The 14601-nt window shown below is 32.5% G+C and overlaps 1 protein-coding gene across 2 annotated transcripts in view; it reads left to right on the top strand.

The window, feature by feature from the left end:
• The window catches only part of LOC105232405 (dual specificity tyrosine-phosphorylation-regulated kinase 2), a 162349-nt gene that overhangs the window by 115883 nt on the left and 31865 nt on the right, over positions 1 to 14601 (top strand). For both annotated transcript variants that reach the window (XM_049446875.1, XM_049446874.1), the window contains exons 4-7: positions 4935 to 5086; positions 6712 to 7291; positions 11060 to 11229; positions 11296 to 11573. In XM_049446875.1, coding sequence (XP_049302832.1) covers positions 5063 to 5086; positions 6712 to 7291; positions 11060 to 11229; positions 11296 to 11573 — 1052 coding nt within the window. In that variant the 5' untranslated portion in view covers positions 4935 to 5062. The remainder of the gene's footprint in view (positions 1 to 4934; positions 5087 to 6711; positions 7292 to 11059; positions 11230 to 11295; positions 11574 to 14601) is intronic.

Raw genomic sequence — 14601 nt, 5'->3', positions numbered from 1 at the left:
TCCGAAGTTATGTGCGAAGGCTTAAATCAGAGTTTCGCTTCTATCAGAGGGTGTCTTATTAACAAACATACCCGAAATTTTATATAAATGGCGTGTAAAGCGATGTGAGGCCTCTATCGAAGGTTATAGCTCTTGGATTTTTCGTTACATTTGGAACTTGCCACGTAAAAAACACGCCCAATGATGTATGAAAGACCCCCCTTTTGAGGATTTATATTAGTTTCTTACTGGCCGCCAATGTTTAGATAGCTGAAAAATTTCAAACTTCTACTGTTGGTCATCTTAGTCCGATTTTCACAATGTTCCCATGTTTTGAGGGTACTGTTTCATTTTAAAAATAAATCGACTTTTTTTTCATATTTTGATAGAATAAACCCTTAAAAATAATATACTAAAATTTTCAATCGATATTCAGAATGGTTAGCCTTCTAAGAAAGTTACAGCCTTCTAAGTCTAGTAGTTTAGTTCAATCAGTTCCATCAATTTATCTTGAAACAAATGATTCTAGCAACTTGTTAGATCAAAAATGGCCAAAGTTTTGGATGCAATTTTTTTCAAAATGCCGCCAGCTTTTTATTTTTTTTCGACACGTAGGTCATTATTGGGACAATATCTTCTGGAAACATTTTTTTTTTATTATTTTACATCTATCGAGAAAACCAGAATCACTGTAGCAGTGGAGGAGTATTTTCTAGCGCCCCCAAAGAAGGTGTATTTTATAGGCTGTTAGTGGTCCAGAGCTACGCCTGAACTCCTTTATAGCATGAATCCCAACAACTAAACCTTGCTATTCTTTAATGGAGCATGAAAATTATAAAAAACTGATTCCATCCGGAGTGTACTTCACTTCAAAAACCTAAGAAAGCCTAATGAAACTCACATCATAGAAAGGATAGATAGGGTATGATATTCGATGTAAAAAAAAAAATTTTAGCCTTCTTTATCAATTACGTAGACAGCTGTCAATCGCGAACCTTATCTCAATTCGTTAAAACTTTGCTTTATGAATTGAATACTCATATACATACATACATATGTATGTATATACACACAAATACAAATTTCAAGTCAAAACGGGGTAATAAATGTCTAACTAAATAACCGCAAACTAACTCGAATGCAATTACCAAACCACAAAATCAGCTAACGACAACAATTACAAATACAAAAGACAACCAATAAAGCTACTTATTTAAGCGAGCCCCCCTCCTCTAATGGCCACAGCACCCATGCAAATCACGCACTCTCCGTACAAAACTTAAATGTCAAAAGTTTTTACCACAATTTCCGACTCGACAAACAACTACAGCAACAACAATATAACTATCTTAAATAGAAAAGTGTGCGCCGCTGCCAAACCAAGCGTGGAAAAATTGTGAATATTTTTTTCAAGCTTTTCGTCTGGCTTTCAGGGGCTGCGTTTATTTTTTTCTACTTTTTGTTGTCACTGATGTTGTTGTTTTGCTTTAAAAGCGCGCATGAAGCTATATTTTGTCGGAAAATATTTGGCTGTTTCGCCAGTCAGGCTGCTATTTTTTTTGGTGTTTTTGCCTCGGCTGCACGTCAACTTGTCACAAATTGCAGTTAATACAATGAAATAACAACAACAACAATTGCTGCTTAATACGCTCGTACATGACAGCTAGCAATGTTTAATGCAATGAAATGGCAGCCGATGAGGTTAACCCTTCAGCCGGTCGCGCGTCAATGCATTCGTATGTGGGAGTTGTTGGGAGGGGGGCGAGGTAGCAAAGCTACTGCCGAAGACAAATGCTTGCGTGCGCATTGCATGATTTGATTGGCGGCGGCGTTGACGTCGGCATGTTTTTTTCTTGTTTTTGAAATTAATTTATATGTATGTTGTTGTTAAGCAGCAAAAAGGTAGAGGAAATAATTAATGAGCGCGCGCAAACGATTTTTTAAGCGGTTTGTTTTGAATTTTTTTCAATGAAATAATTTGGTTTATTCATTGATTGTTATGAATTTGGAAGCGTGTTGAAAGCAAATGTCACAAAATATGTTTATGATTAATTGTAGTAATTCAGAAGCAAAAATGGATAATGAAATAAATTAAGAATTTTCACAATTAAAAAAAAAAATAATAAGAAAAATTTACAAAATTATTAAAAATTAAGAAAATAATTAATAATAAATTAAAATGCCTTAATAAAAAATATAAAAAAAAAATACTTTAATTAAAATTTAAAGGAAAATAATATAGAAAATTTTACAAAGATAAAACTTAAGAAAAATTTATAAAATTAATAAAAAATTAAAAATATAATTTACTTAATAAAATTTTAAGAAAAAAAATGGAAAATTTTACATTTAAAAAAAATAATAAAATTTAATGAAAAATTAAAGAAAATAATTAATAAAAATTAAAAAAAAACAACAATTTGGTATTGATTTTTCTAATATCAGTTTGCTTTATTCGGCGAGTTTCATGAATTTGGTATTGTTGTGAAAAAACTTATTTAAATTAATTTAAGTGCCTAAGAAACATACAAGAATATTGAAATCAATTATTATGAATTGGCAAACAAAAATTCTATTTATAACAAGAAAAAATATTAAAATTAAAAAAAATAAAGGAATTTAAAAAGTTAAAAACTAAAAAAATTAAAAATAATATTAGGAAATTAAAAAAAAAATTAACAAAAAATTTTAAATAATTAAAAAAATTCATAAAAAAATTTTTACATATATAAATAATTAAAAAAAATTAGAACAATAAAACTTAAATAAAAACTTAAAAAAATGTGAAATAAAACAAAAATTTATAATAATAATCACTTCGTATAAAATTATTAAGAAAAAATTAAAAAAGAAATAAAGTAATATTTACATTTTAACCGTTTTTTATGTTGAACCGATGTACTATACAGTAACCGCCATTCAAAAGTTCGCATATGAAAATACCTAAAATGGAGTTACTGAGGCCACCCGAAGCAGCTGAAAATATTCTCTCCAAATAGAAACTGGCTTGAAAAGATGAAAGCCTCTGCAAACAAATAAAATTTCTAATATAAACGTAGAAGGGCTCCAGATTATTACTCGCTGACTACTCGACGATGAAACCCTTCATAAACTTATTAAAAATTTAAGAATCCTCATATTTATTGACATATTTCAATAATAAAGAAAATTGCCATCTCCTTGCAAGCCAATTTGTGCACTCACGAGTAACAAGTGGTAGTAAACTGAAGACAACGGGCAATTAGGGTGCAGCAGCACATAGGCAGGAAGAATGATTGCACAACAAAATGCAAAAGAACAAAAACAAAAAATACAACAAAATATAATAAGCGCAAGAAGTAGCAGGCAATAATCGCTGGTTATATGCAACAGCAGTTGCTGCAACAACAAAACGCAAACAGCTGTCAGCTGTAAATAGCAGACTACGTGACGCTTAACGCGAAATCACTCATTGAAGCCGCCATTCAAGCGCGCTATCAGCCACAAAAAGCCTAACGACACGAGTACCTGCAGCCATTTACCGCCGAACCGAACGCGCACATTAAACTTAACGAGTTAGTCAGCCAGTCAGCGAGTCAGTGGAAGTGGCAGTCAGCTTCGATGAGCTGCTGATGTTTTATGTGCCACTCAGTGCAGCGCAATTGCACACCGCGCGCTGCATTTAATGCGTTTTACACAAACTCACACACACACTTCCACAAAAGCGGACTTAAATACAAAACATTTCATTATTATGACAATGACGACCGCGTCTCTTTGGCGTTTTGTGTGTGTTTTTGTATGCAACAGCAATGAAAAGCCAACGAGTTGCGGTTTATGTGCGCTAATGCGCATGCGCAGCACGATTAGAGCGCACAGACAGCCAGTCAGTCAAGCTGGCAGGCAGACTGCGCCACCTTCTTTGACAGTTGTTGTTGTTGCTGGTGTGCCGAGGGAAGTCAAAAGGTACATTCACAAATGCATTTGCAATAAGAGTGTGCAGACAAAAACAACGACAAAAGCAGCGAAGCTTTTAGCACGCCACGTCAAATGACATTTAAAGCGCAGCACTTATTGTTGTTTGTGCTATTTGTGAACATTTCTGTTTTTATCTTCTTAAATTGAATGCTATAAACTAAAGATTTCTTATTAACTTGACATTTTTGCAGTGAAAACGCCAAGTAGGATGAGTATAATCGTAAAATTCCGAAAGCTTTTTCAAGCTCGATTAAACTTTTTGTTGTTTTTTGCCTGTCTTATTGTTATTTTTATCAACCAGCTGTCAGTAGTATTTGCTTAAATATATTTTTCAGTACATGGAAGTATTTTTTATATCCTTTTAGGGGTTAAAAGCTACAATTATGGAAGGCTTTGCTTAACTAGTAAGCTTTACTCTAACATTTTTTTTTTATTTTGTTCATAAAAATTCGGTTTTTAATGAACTTAGGAAGAAAAGAACTGTTTTCGAATTCTGTTTATTTGGGAATATATTTTCGATATTTAAAAATTAATATTGATTTTTTTGTGAAAAAATTGATTATGACTTTTTTCTGTTTTTTTTTGTGAAAAACCTATCTAATATTGGAAAAACTTCACAAAGAGCTTAATGAGCTTGCAAAACTCTAGGTATATCTCGAACATATCCATTTTTACATCATATACTCTCAAACTCTGTTATAGGTCCAAGCTATTAGAGCTTTCATAGCTCTATGAGCTTCCTAAGCTCTGATAAAATCTTGAGCCTATCCACTTGTACATCTTTATTTATAAATTCTTCTTTCGGTGCAATAGTTTATTAGGCTCTTAGAAAGTCCCAAGCATATCTACTGAAATATCACATTTAAGTGTTCCTGAACTCTTCTAAACAATTATAGGTTAGGTCATTTTTATCTTATCTTATTTTCAGCTATTATATTTTCTTGTACATTTCTTTAAAAATTTCACGCTGAAATTAATTTTTACTTTCTTCTTTTCAGCTCTCCGTTAATACAAATCGCAAATGTACGCGTGTCCGGTAAATTTATTGGAACATTCTTGAACTGAACTTAAAACTCAACATCCGTCAAGGATACTAAATAAATTCTCAACGCGAGAATATTGGAAAATGTTGGATCGTTGCGAAATGCCGGTGAGTAGAAATATATAATGAAACCCAAAAATTATTAGAAAATGGGAAGGGAACACAAAATATGTAGAGAAGAATTATCAAATGCAAAAAAAAAATGTTGAAAAGGAGTCTATTTTCGATTTATTAAAATTAAATTATGATAAAAAAACGAAGACAGCTGTTTCGAAAATATTAGAATATACTTTTCCAATTAGTTTTTTTCTAAATGTTAATGTAAATAATTAATTTAAACATAAAAAATAAGTATTTTTATAACACGATAATACAAAAACGCGAAACATTATTTTTTGAAAAAAAAAAATATGTTGCAGCAATGCCCAACATTTCAAAAGGGTTTTAAATACTTAATAATAATTTAGCGATTTTTTATAATTTTAAGGTGGCAACTCTAAAAATTATTTATTGCAACAAAATAATGTAACAGCAATCCGAAAACAATTTTTCATTAATAGTAAAATAAAATAATTTTTTTTCAACTTAATGAGTGGCACAATTTTACAAAATTTATTTTATTACTGCTAATATAAGCAAATTTTTATAATAGATTTTTTTTATTTTATTATAATAGATTTAAGAATTAATCACAATCGTAAGGTGGCAACGTTACAAATTATTTGTTCCAAAAAAATTATTTAGCAAAAATATATGTTTTTTTCAACTATTTTTGTATTTAACATTACAAATAAATACAATTTTTTCAACATAAAATGGTGGCAACCCCAAAATACTGATTAAAAATTTTTCAGAAACAATTTTTCTATTAGCTTAAAATAAGTTAAGGAATTTTTCGCCACAAAAAGTTTACGACGCTAAAAAATAGTTATTGCAATAAAATTATGTGGGGCCAATACCTAAGCAAATTTCAAATTATTCTTTTTTAATGCTAAAATAAATTAAATATATAAAACCAAAAAATTGGAAACAATATTTATGATGGTAAAATTGTCTAAAGCTTAGTACGCAGCTCTCAAGAAACGTAAAAACTTCATATAAAAAAAACGCTTAAGAAACGGTCCAGAAACGTTCCTGCGATAAACTTACTTGTGCTAGTACGCAGCTCTCAAGAAATCTAGTACTAATTTTTAATACTTTTTTTCAATAAAATGTGAATATGGCAAACCTGGTTTTGCGAAGAAACATCAAATCAACAATTGTTTCTTGAGGGAAATTCGAAGTAATCGTCAAATTCATCCTAAATTAGTTGAAATCATTATTATAAAGTATATTCCATTTTGAAATGTTGTATAAAACCAACCAATCATCAACAACATTCCTTAAATCTCAATGAAAATATTTGTTTTACCATACACATACATACATACATACATACGCACAAAGTTTGTTTACTTTGTTTATTTTCTCTTGCTCTTCTAATGTGGATCATTCACAATGCGTAACCAGCTGTCAAAATTACTTGAGAAATAATGTAGTTTTTTTCTTGAGCAATTACTTGAGAGCTGCGTACCAACCTTAAGATACATAAGACCTAATACATATGTCTTAATGTGAAGAATACATTTTAATAAATTAATTAGCAAATGCCTAAAAGTAGGCTACGGAAAATTTTTCCGCTATTAATATTTCTCATATATTTCATATATCTTTCTTTCACTCTGCATTTACAGATTCAAATAGACAACGATAAATTGCGGCGCGTCAGCGCTGTTGTCGATCGCGACAATCGTATCTCGAATTCACGCCTCGATCTGCCCAATGTGTGCAACGGGGGCGTTGGTGGCATAACAGTGGGTGGCAATGGCACAACGCGCGGCTCATCGCGCTCCAGCCGTTGCCTAGACGTGCACAACAACCATGTGAACAACAGTCACAGCCATAGCCATCACAATGGACATCATCAGCGCAGCCCGACTACAGGCAATAACAACAACAATAACAGCAGTACCAATAAGAGTAACAATAGCAGCAGTAATACCAATAATAAAGCGCAACAAAAACAACAACAGCTACAGACAACTGATGCGACTAGCCATCACAGCAGCGGTAACACCAACAACAGTAACGGTCACAATAATTTAAGTAATCACAACAACAACATTGGCTCGCCAGTATCGTCGACAACGATCTCCTCGCACGGCAACAGCACGACCAGCGGCGGCGAGCGCGGCTCATCGACCAAGTCGAACAGCAGCAGCGGCAGCGGCAGCAGCGACAATATCAAATGCAATACGCCGATGTCGCCGTCAGGTGGGTAAAAAGCAGAAACAAGAAAATAACAACAAAAACCACAAACCTAAATTAAGCTTCTACAATGCGGTCTTTGAATGTGTGTGTGTGTGTAAATGTTTGTCTGTGTGTGTATCAGTCTTCTGTGCCACAGTTCGTCCTTCAACTGCGCCTGTTGGTTGTATTTGCTTTGTATTAACGGTATTTATTCAAGTTCAGCTAACCGTATTTGCGCTGGGCACTGAGTCTATACACGCTTGGCGCTTATTTGCTTCGCAATTTCAATATCTACACCCTCACACAGTGGGCGCTCCGTTGACAGCGCTTAACGTTTGCTCTCGCCGTCAATGTCGACAGCGTCTGACCCTTCTTTGTGTGTGTGTGTAAAAACCTTTCAGCGCTTTAATTTTTTGCTAGTTTGCTGAATTTTACGCATCACTGTCATTCGCTGCAGCCACGGACCCCTCACCACAGGAGCGTGCGGTTTGAAGTGCGGCTATATACACTTTGTATGTTTGTATGCGTCTCTATGTATACTTATGTATGTGTGTTGGTGTCCACAAGACTGCTTAGACTGCTTCACGTCGTTGTTGCTAATTAAATTTTAAATAATTTATATTAAGGTCAAGGATGCAAGTGCGGCCAGAGAAATGGAAATTGAAAGCCAAGTGCAAAAAGCCTGCGAAATAAAGAAAATCGTTTCGAAGCGCAAATGTAAGCGTGAAAAGCGCAAGTGAAAATAAATTAAATAACTACAGAGCTCGGTTGTAAGTTCATATATATTTTCTCCTGCTCACCCTGTGAGAAAGAGTGTGATGAAATCCCAAACTTAAAGATTTTTTTCAAAATTGTTAAAAAACGTTAAACTCAAATCCTTAAACCCGAGTTTATGGTGCAAAAATGCGAAACTTAAGTTACTTAAACACTCAAGTGAGAACTTTTAGTGAAGTTTTATAAGGGAAAAGCCTTAAACTCGAGTTTGGCATTCAAAAATCTGAAATTCAGAGATTATGATTCAAAAATGTAAAACTCAGTGTTTCTTAAATACTTAAAAGTAAATTTTTATATAGGGAAATTCATAAACTCGAGTTATGGTCCACATATTTCAAATTCAGAGTTGCTTAACACTCAAATAAGAATCTTTAGCTAGTTTTGTATCCGTAAATCATTAAACTGGTATAAACACAAATCCCCAAACTCGAGTTGAGAGTTCAAGAATGAGAAACTCAGAGTTTATGATTAACAAAAGTGAAACTCAGTGTTTCCTAAATACTCAGAGGACAATTTTTATAAAGGTTAAGTCATAAACACGAGTTTATGGCTCCAAATGTGAAACTCAGTTTTCTTAAACACTCAAATAGAAACATTTGGTGAGGTTTTATAAACTATAATTTTATGAAATGAGAAGCTTCAGCGAGTTTTATATACTTAAATTTTTAAACTCGAATTTAAGGTTCAAATAAAGGCACTATTACTGATGAGCTCCAATTTATTTCACTGTATGCCATCCAGATCCTTCCTGCAAGGAAAATGAAAAGATTCCAGTCGAAGTTTGACTCTCAAAGGTTTGAGTTTTACAAGAGTAAGGTACCCCTAGAAATTCTATACGTAACTAAGAATATTTTTCGGTTCATTTTGCAACTCAAAAGTTCGATTGAAACTAAAGACTCCATGCTGAGACTTAGTTTCTAGTCTAAGATAGTTAATTCATTTGCGTGAGTCTGAAGGCCTCCGTTGAATATAATATTATGGTAGGTAGGAAGGTAGGTATGTAGGAGTGCAGCTCTATAATATTTCGAGCTCAATTAGCACTAGCAGTGCCATTTTTTTCCACTAGTAGTAGACCTTTTTATTATTTGCTATCACGTTTCACCTATTCGTTCACACAATTTTGTGGTTTCGATGGAGATACTAATGTCGGATATGCTTTTTGTAGACATCATTCAAGGTTTGTTGTTTCATGGCTTCCAAGTGTTCTGTGTCGGATCTGCGATAGGGCTGGACATTCATAGAGAAAGTGGAACATTTTTTTCTTATTCGAATGTTATGAGTTTTTTATCCAAAAATATGCTTTCTGAAAGGTCATCCTTCCCAAAGTTGGAAAATACAATTCAAGGAAAAAATTGCTTAAACTTTAAAGCTTCAGTTTGGAAATAAAGGCATTTCTGAAAGAGGTTTTGAAATCAATTGACTTGCCTTATAGCTGTCAAAGAGGAACCAAAAGTATTGAAGTTATGCAATTTCGAAGTTTTTAAAGACCTCCAAAGCAATGGATTATTTTTCGAGTATAAATTTCAAGCATCTAACATTTGTGCAATAAATCCATCTATACATATACATATAACATATATTTTATTTTTTAGTGCCAGTTCCAGATAATGTGGCCATTAATTAATACTCAGATTATACATAAGTAAAAAATCGCCGGAATATTCTAAAATCTCGAAACACCCCTTGAAAATCAATACTTTATTAGGTTTTCTGGAAATTTAGAGAAAAACTGTTTTTCTGCTATAAAGTTATATATTTAAACTTGTGTCTGTATATATATGTATTAAAATTTGCCCAAGGTCAGCCATCAGGCACGTGGTATTTTGTTGTTGCTTAAAATAAATAAAACATAAAATATTAATTAAACCACTTTTCAAAATGTTTTGATTGCCCGACACAGCCATGAGCATTGAGTGGCAGCCGAGGAGAGTGTGTGTGTTATATGGTTTAACCATTTTTTTTTCATATCTCTGTGCTCAACTGTGTTCAACTTTCTACTCTCTAATATGGAATATTATGTGAGTGAATTCCCCATTGACACACAGGGCACACGGCTGTACATGGATTTGTTTTATTCATACTCATCCGTGTACAAATGGATTAACGGTGTAAAAATAAATTGAAAATTTGTGTTTTTATTATTTTTTACTCGCCGTATTTAAAAATGCACAGAGCGGGAGGAGGCGAGGTGCTAAACTGCAGGCATGTTGTGAGCTGATGCATGGAAATTGTATGTGTGTGTGTTTTGTGTGAGTGCGACTTTGAAGGACAGCAGAACTCAAAGCAAAGAGGAAGGAATGCAATACAAAGGGCGCTTACACGCATTGAAGTTGAGTTGAAAGCATTCACAGAATGCGTGAGCAGATATTTTAAATGAATGCAATGCATATGTAAATATGTTAATGTGCGTGCGTGCAAAGTGTAAACTGCAAAGCATGCATTTTTAATTAATGCTAAATTTATTTTAATTTTTATTTCATTTGCTGCGATACACCATTAACCATGTATGTGAGTCGTTTGTGTTAATGCAATTTTAATGGAAAATAAAGTTATTTTTCTGGAACCGCGTGATTTTAGTTCTGATTATTAGATCAAATGTTGAGTTTTTGATTAATCAATAAAACTTGATTTTAAAATGTGATTAATCATTTGTAATTTAATTATCAAAAAAATTGGCATGATTTGCAAATAATAATCTTTAGTCACAAATAATTCTGTAATTTTACGATTAATTATTAAGTATTGAATTATAGTTAAGATTAATCATTTGCAGTTTATTTAGGCTTAAAAATATTTATGACTTTCAAAGAATGATCTTTAGTCAAACATAATTCTAAAATTGTGTGATTAATCATTGAAAGATTAATTACGTAATTTTATGATTAATTATTTGCAGATTAATTATGTAATTTTCAAGACAATTAAATTATATTCTTTAGTAACGATTAAGTTCGGAATAAATTAAATAAAAAATTTATTTCTTATAGTCTTTAATTTTAACCTTTTCCAAACCTCCAGATCTCCTCATGAATTACCGCAAATATTTGACAGATGTGGAACAAGAAGAACTGAAGGTGTATAAAGAGGTTTGGTATTTCGGACATAATGCCACTAAAAATTACAATAAATCTACAACGAATGGTACAGCCAATTTAGGCTTCGATGATGACAATGGAAATTATAAAATTGTGAGTATAAAACAACAAGAAAATATAAGCATTTTTTGACAAAACGATATTCGCTCATTTACAAAGATCATACACGATCACATTGCCTTCCGCTATGAAATACTCGAAGTGATCGGTAAGGGTAGTTTTGGTCAAGTTATACGCGCCATGGATCACAAAACCAATACATATGTGGCCATTAAGATTATACGCAATAAGCGACGTTTCCTCAATCAGGCTGTGGTAGAATTGAATATTTTAGATGAATTGCGCGAAAAGGATGCCGATGGATCTCATAATGTTATACACATGTTGGATTACACATATTTCCGCAAGCATTTGTGCATTACATTCGAGTTGTTGAGGTGAGTGAAATACTTTATTTTGGTGAAATATATAGTTTAATGCTACACTTTTTTAATAAAAAAGTTCTAAAAATATTTGTGTTATTTGTAAAATATTTTATTTGCTAAGACAGGAAAATTTTAAATAAAAATAATTTCGGGATTAGCAATTGAGTAATTCGGGATCCTGAAATTTTTAAAATTTTAGTAAAATATTTGTTATAAAATATATATTTGAATAAAACTTTTTTTTTTATTTTACTTGCGAAAATAGGAAATTTTAGTTTAAGAAGCATTTCGGGAGTAGGAAGTGAATATTTCGGGATCCCGAAATTTTTCATATTTTTAGCAATAAATTTTTATAAAATATTTCTGTTTAAATTAATTTATTTATGTCTCTACTCTTTAAAACAATATCAGCTTTATAATAATAGACAAATTTTAGAACCATTTATTAGTAATTATTATACAATATTAAAATTTGTTTCTAAAGGAAACAGAAGGAGACGCTTAACAGTCTCTTCCAATCGTAAAGCATACTATTCTGCTAAGGTACTAAATATACATATTTATACTTCAAAGCATTAAATTAACAATCCCGAAATTTCGGGATTCTGAAATAAAAGTTACAGCTTTACTTTTATGTAAAATCGTTATTCCAGTATTATAAAATAAGAAAATTAACATGGCAATCCCGAAAATTGAAAACCGAAATTTCGGGATTCTGAAATAAAAGTTATAGTTTTATTTTGCTTATAAAATTTTATTCTAATACTATTTACATCTAATTAACATTACTGTGACACACTTACCTAATTTAATCGCTACCGCAGCAAAAGTGTTATTTCCGTTCTTGCCACAGCAAATTCGCAGTAAATTTTCGTCGCCTAGAAGCAATTAATGCATAATTTATTTCGGTCATTAACAAAACGGCATATACGTCTATGCATTTAAATTACTTCATTAGTGAAAAGTTTGGCCACCCCTGCCGTCAAAGAAAAAATATGCAAAAATTAACCAAATTTTCATATAATTGGTGGTATTAGTTTAGCTATTGTTTTTGTTTGTTTTGTAAGTTTAGAAGTACTGTAGTTTGGAAGTTCACGCAATTCGTTGGCAACATGGCAACATTTCTTCATCAAAAAGTACACGTCAAGTGCAAAACAGGGCTAATAAATTTCCAATTTCGTTCATAAGCCAACTTTTGTCGTCTGTAGACGCAGCGAAGGCTATCCATAACTCCGCACTAATATATGCATATAACTAAGTATATACTTATAATAACGGCGATTTTTCACAACCGTTAGCATTTATTTTTCTCTCAAGAAGTTAAGCGCTTAGTTGAAGTGTGAGCAGATATGTTTTGGAAGGCCATTCATTGACGTAATTTTGGCTCAGAAAACTTTTTGGTATTACATACATGTACATACATGTGTATGTGTTTTCTTGAATATACATATATTTCATATGTAAGAGTATATGTACCTACTTATGCCCTTATACAAACTTGTCGAAAGTGTGTATGCACCTTTACGCAAATCTCTTGCCAACCACCGAAGTCATTTGCTTTTCTGCACTTGCTTTCTTTACTTTCACACATTTATTATATACATGTATGTAAATATATATTTTACTTACATATGTATGTATATTTGCATATGCGACAATATTTTTGGAAAATAAATGCTTCATGCTATGCGGAAATTGCTGTTTCATAAATTTCTCTCTCTCTTATAATTTTTTTATTGCATGCAATTTTTTATTGATATTTTTTCTTTTCTTTTCCTCATGCCGAGCTTGGGTGTTATTGTAGGAATGTGAATTGCGTGCTTTGGGACGATTGTTACGCACATTAATAATACATGAAAATTTTATTCGTGACAACAGCACACATACTTATATGTATTGATGCCGATATACAAACGTGTGTGCTTCTAAGGGCGCCTATTAGTATGCTACATCTTTGTTTCTATTTTTTGCTATTTTATTAGCTGAAACAAGCTACATATACTCATGTTCGTAAATGCCTTTCTAATCGAACTAGATTGAGTGTTCTATTAATTTAATGGTCTGACAATGTTGCATGCGAGAAATATACAAAAAAATATATTTATGTATTATTAATATGAAAATGGGGTGAAAATGAGAGCCGAACGAAAAAAAATTTGCTTTCTTAAACCAAATCGCTTTATGGTAACACTAGGAGAACTAAATTGGCAACTTAAAACCTGCTGAGAGTCAGCTAAGACATTTTGAGAACCTCTCCAAATTTTTTTTAACTCATAGCACATCATTTTCTTGTCGTACTGTTCAATTACCTTATATGCACTCCAAAATTTAATAAAGCCCTAATCCAATCAAAATCTACATATCCCCGTAGCACCATATAAATTCATACAGTTGCTCCCAGAGCGAAGAAATTGCATGAATAGTTGCTTTTTGACTCCTCACATAACTTTTCGTCCCCATCGCCCACAACTTCCGCAACTACCTTGAACTAATTCAAATGTCAAAAGCGAATTTCCAACTTTTACTGCTCACTTTCAATCCAACCGCCAACTGTCTGTCTGGCTTCCATGTGTTTCCCGATTTTGGTGGTTTTTTGGTGGCACGTTTGTGCGCTCCTACCACAATCGCATTGTTGTAAACAAATGACGTACGACAATGTGGCTTATAGCGTGCGAGTTGCACTCACTTGCGTATGCCAATAAATACCCAGCAGCAAAATATTTTCAGTTTTGAACTGGACCGAAACTAGTCCGTATGGGACTAGTACCGGTTTTGTAACCAATTTTAAGCAAATATTGTTTAATTTAAATTTTTGTTTGTAGATAAGCACCCAGCAGAAAAATTGAGTTTTTGAGTTTTGGGTTGGGCCGAAACTAGTTCCAAGCGGAGTAGTAACTGTTTTGCAAACATTTTCAAGCAGATAGTGCAAAGTTTAAACTTTTGTGTGTAGATAACAAAACATCTTTAGTTTTGAACCGGTCCTAAAGTAGTTATATGCGGACTAGTTTCGGTTTTACCTGCAATTTTAGCCAGATAATGT

Source organism: Bactrocera dorsalis, chromosome 1 (genome assembly GCF_023373825.1).
Source record: "Bactrocera dorsalis isolate Fly_Bdor chromosome 1, ASM2337382v1, whole genome shotgun sequence".
In the NCBI taxonomy this organism is placed as follows: domain Eukaryota; kingdom Metazoa; phylum Arthropoda; class Insecta; order Diptera; family Tephritidae; genus Bactrocera; species Bactrocera dorsalis.
Note: the sequence above shows the minus strand (reverse complement) of the source record. Positions and strands in the feature narration are given on the sequence as shown.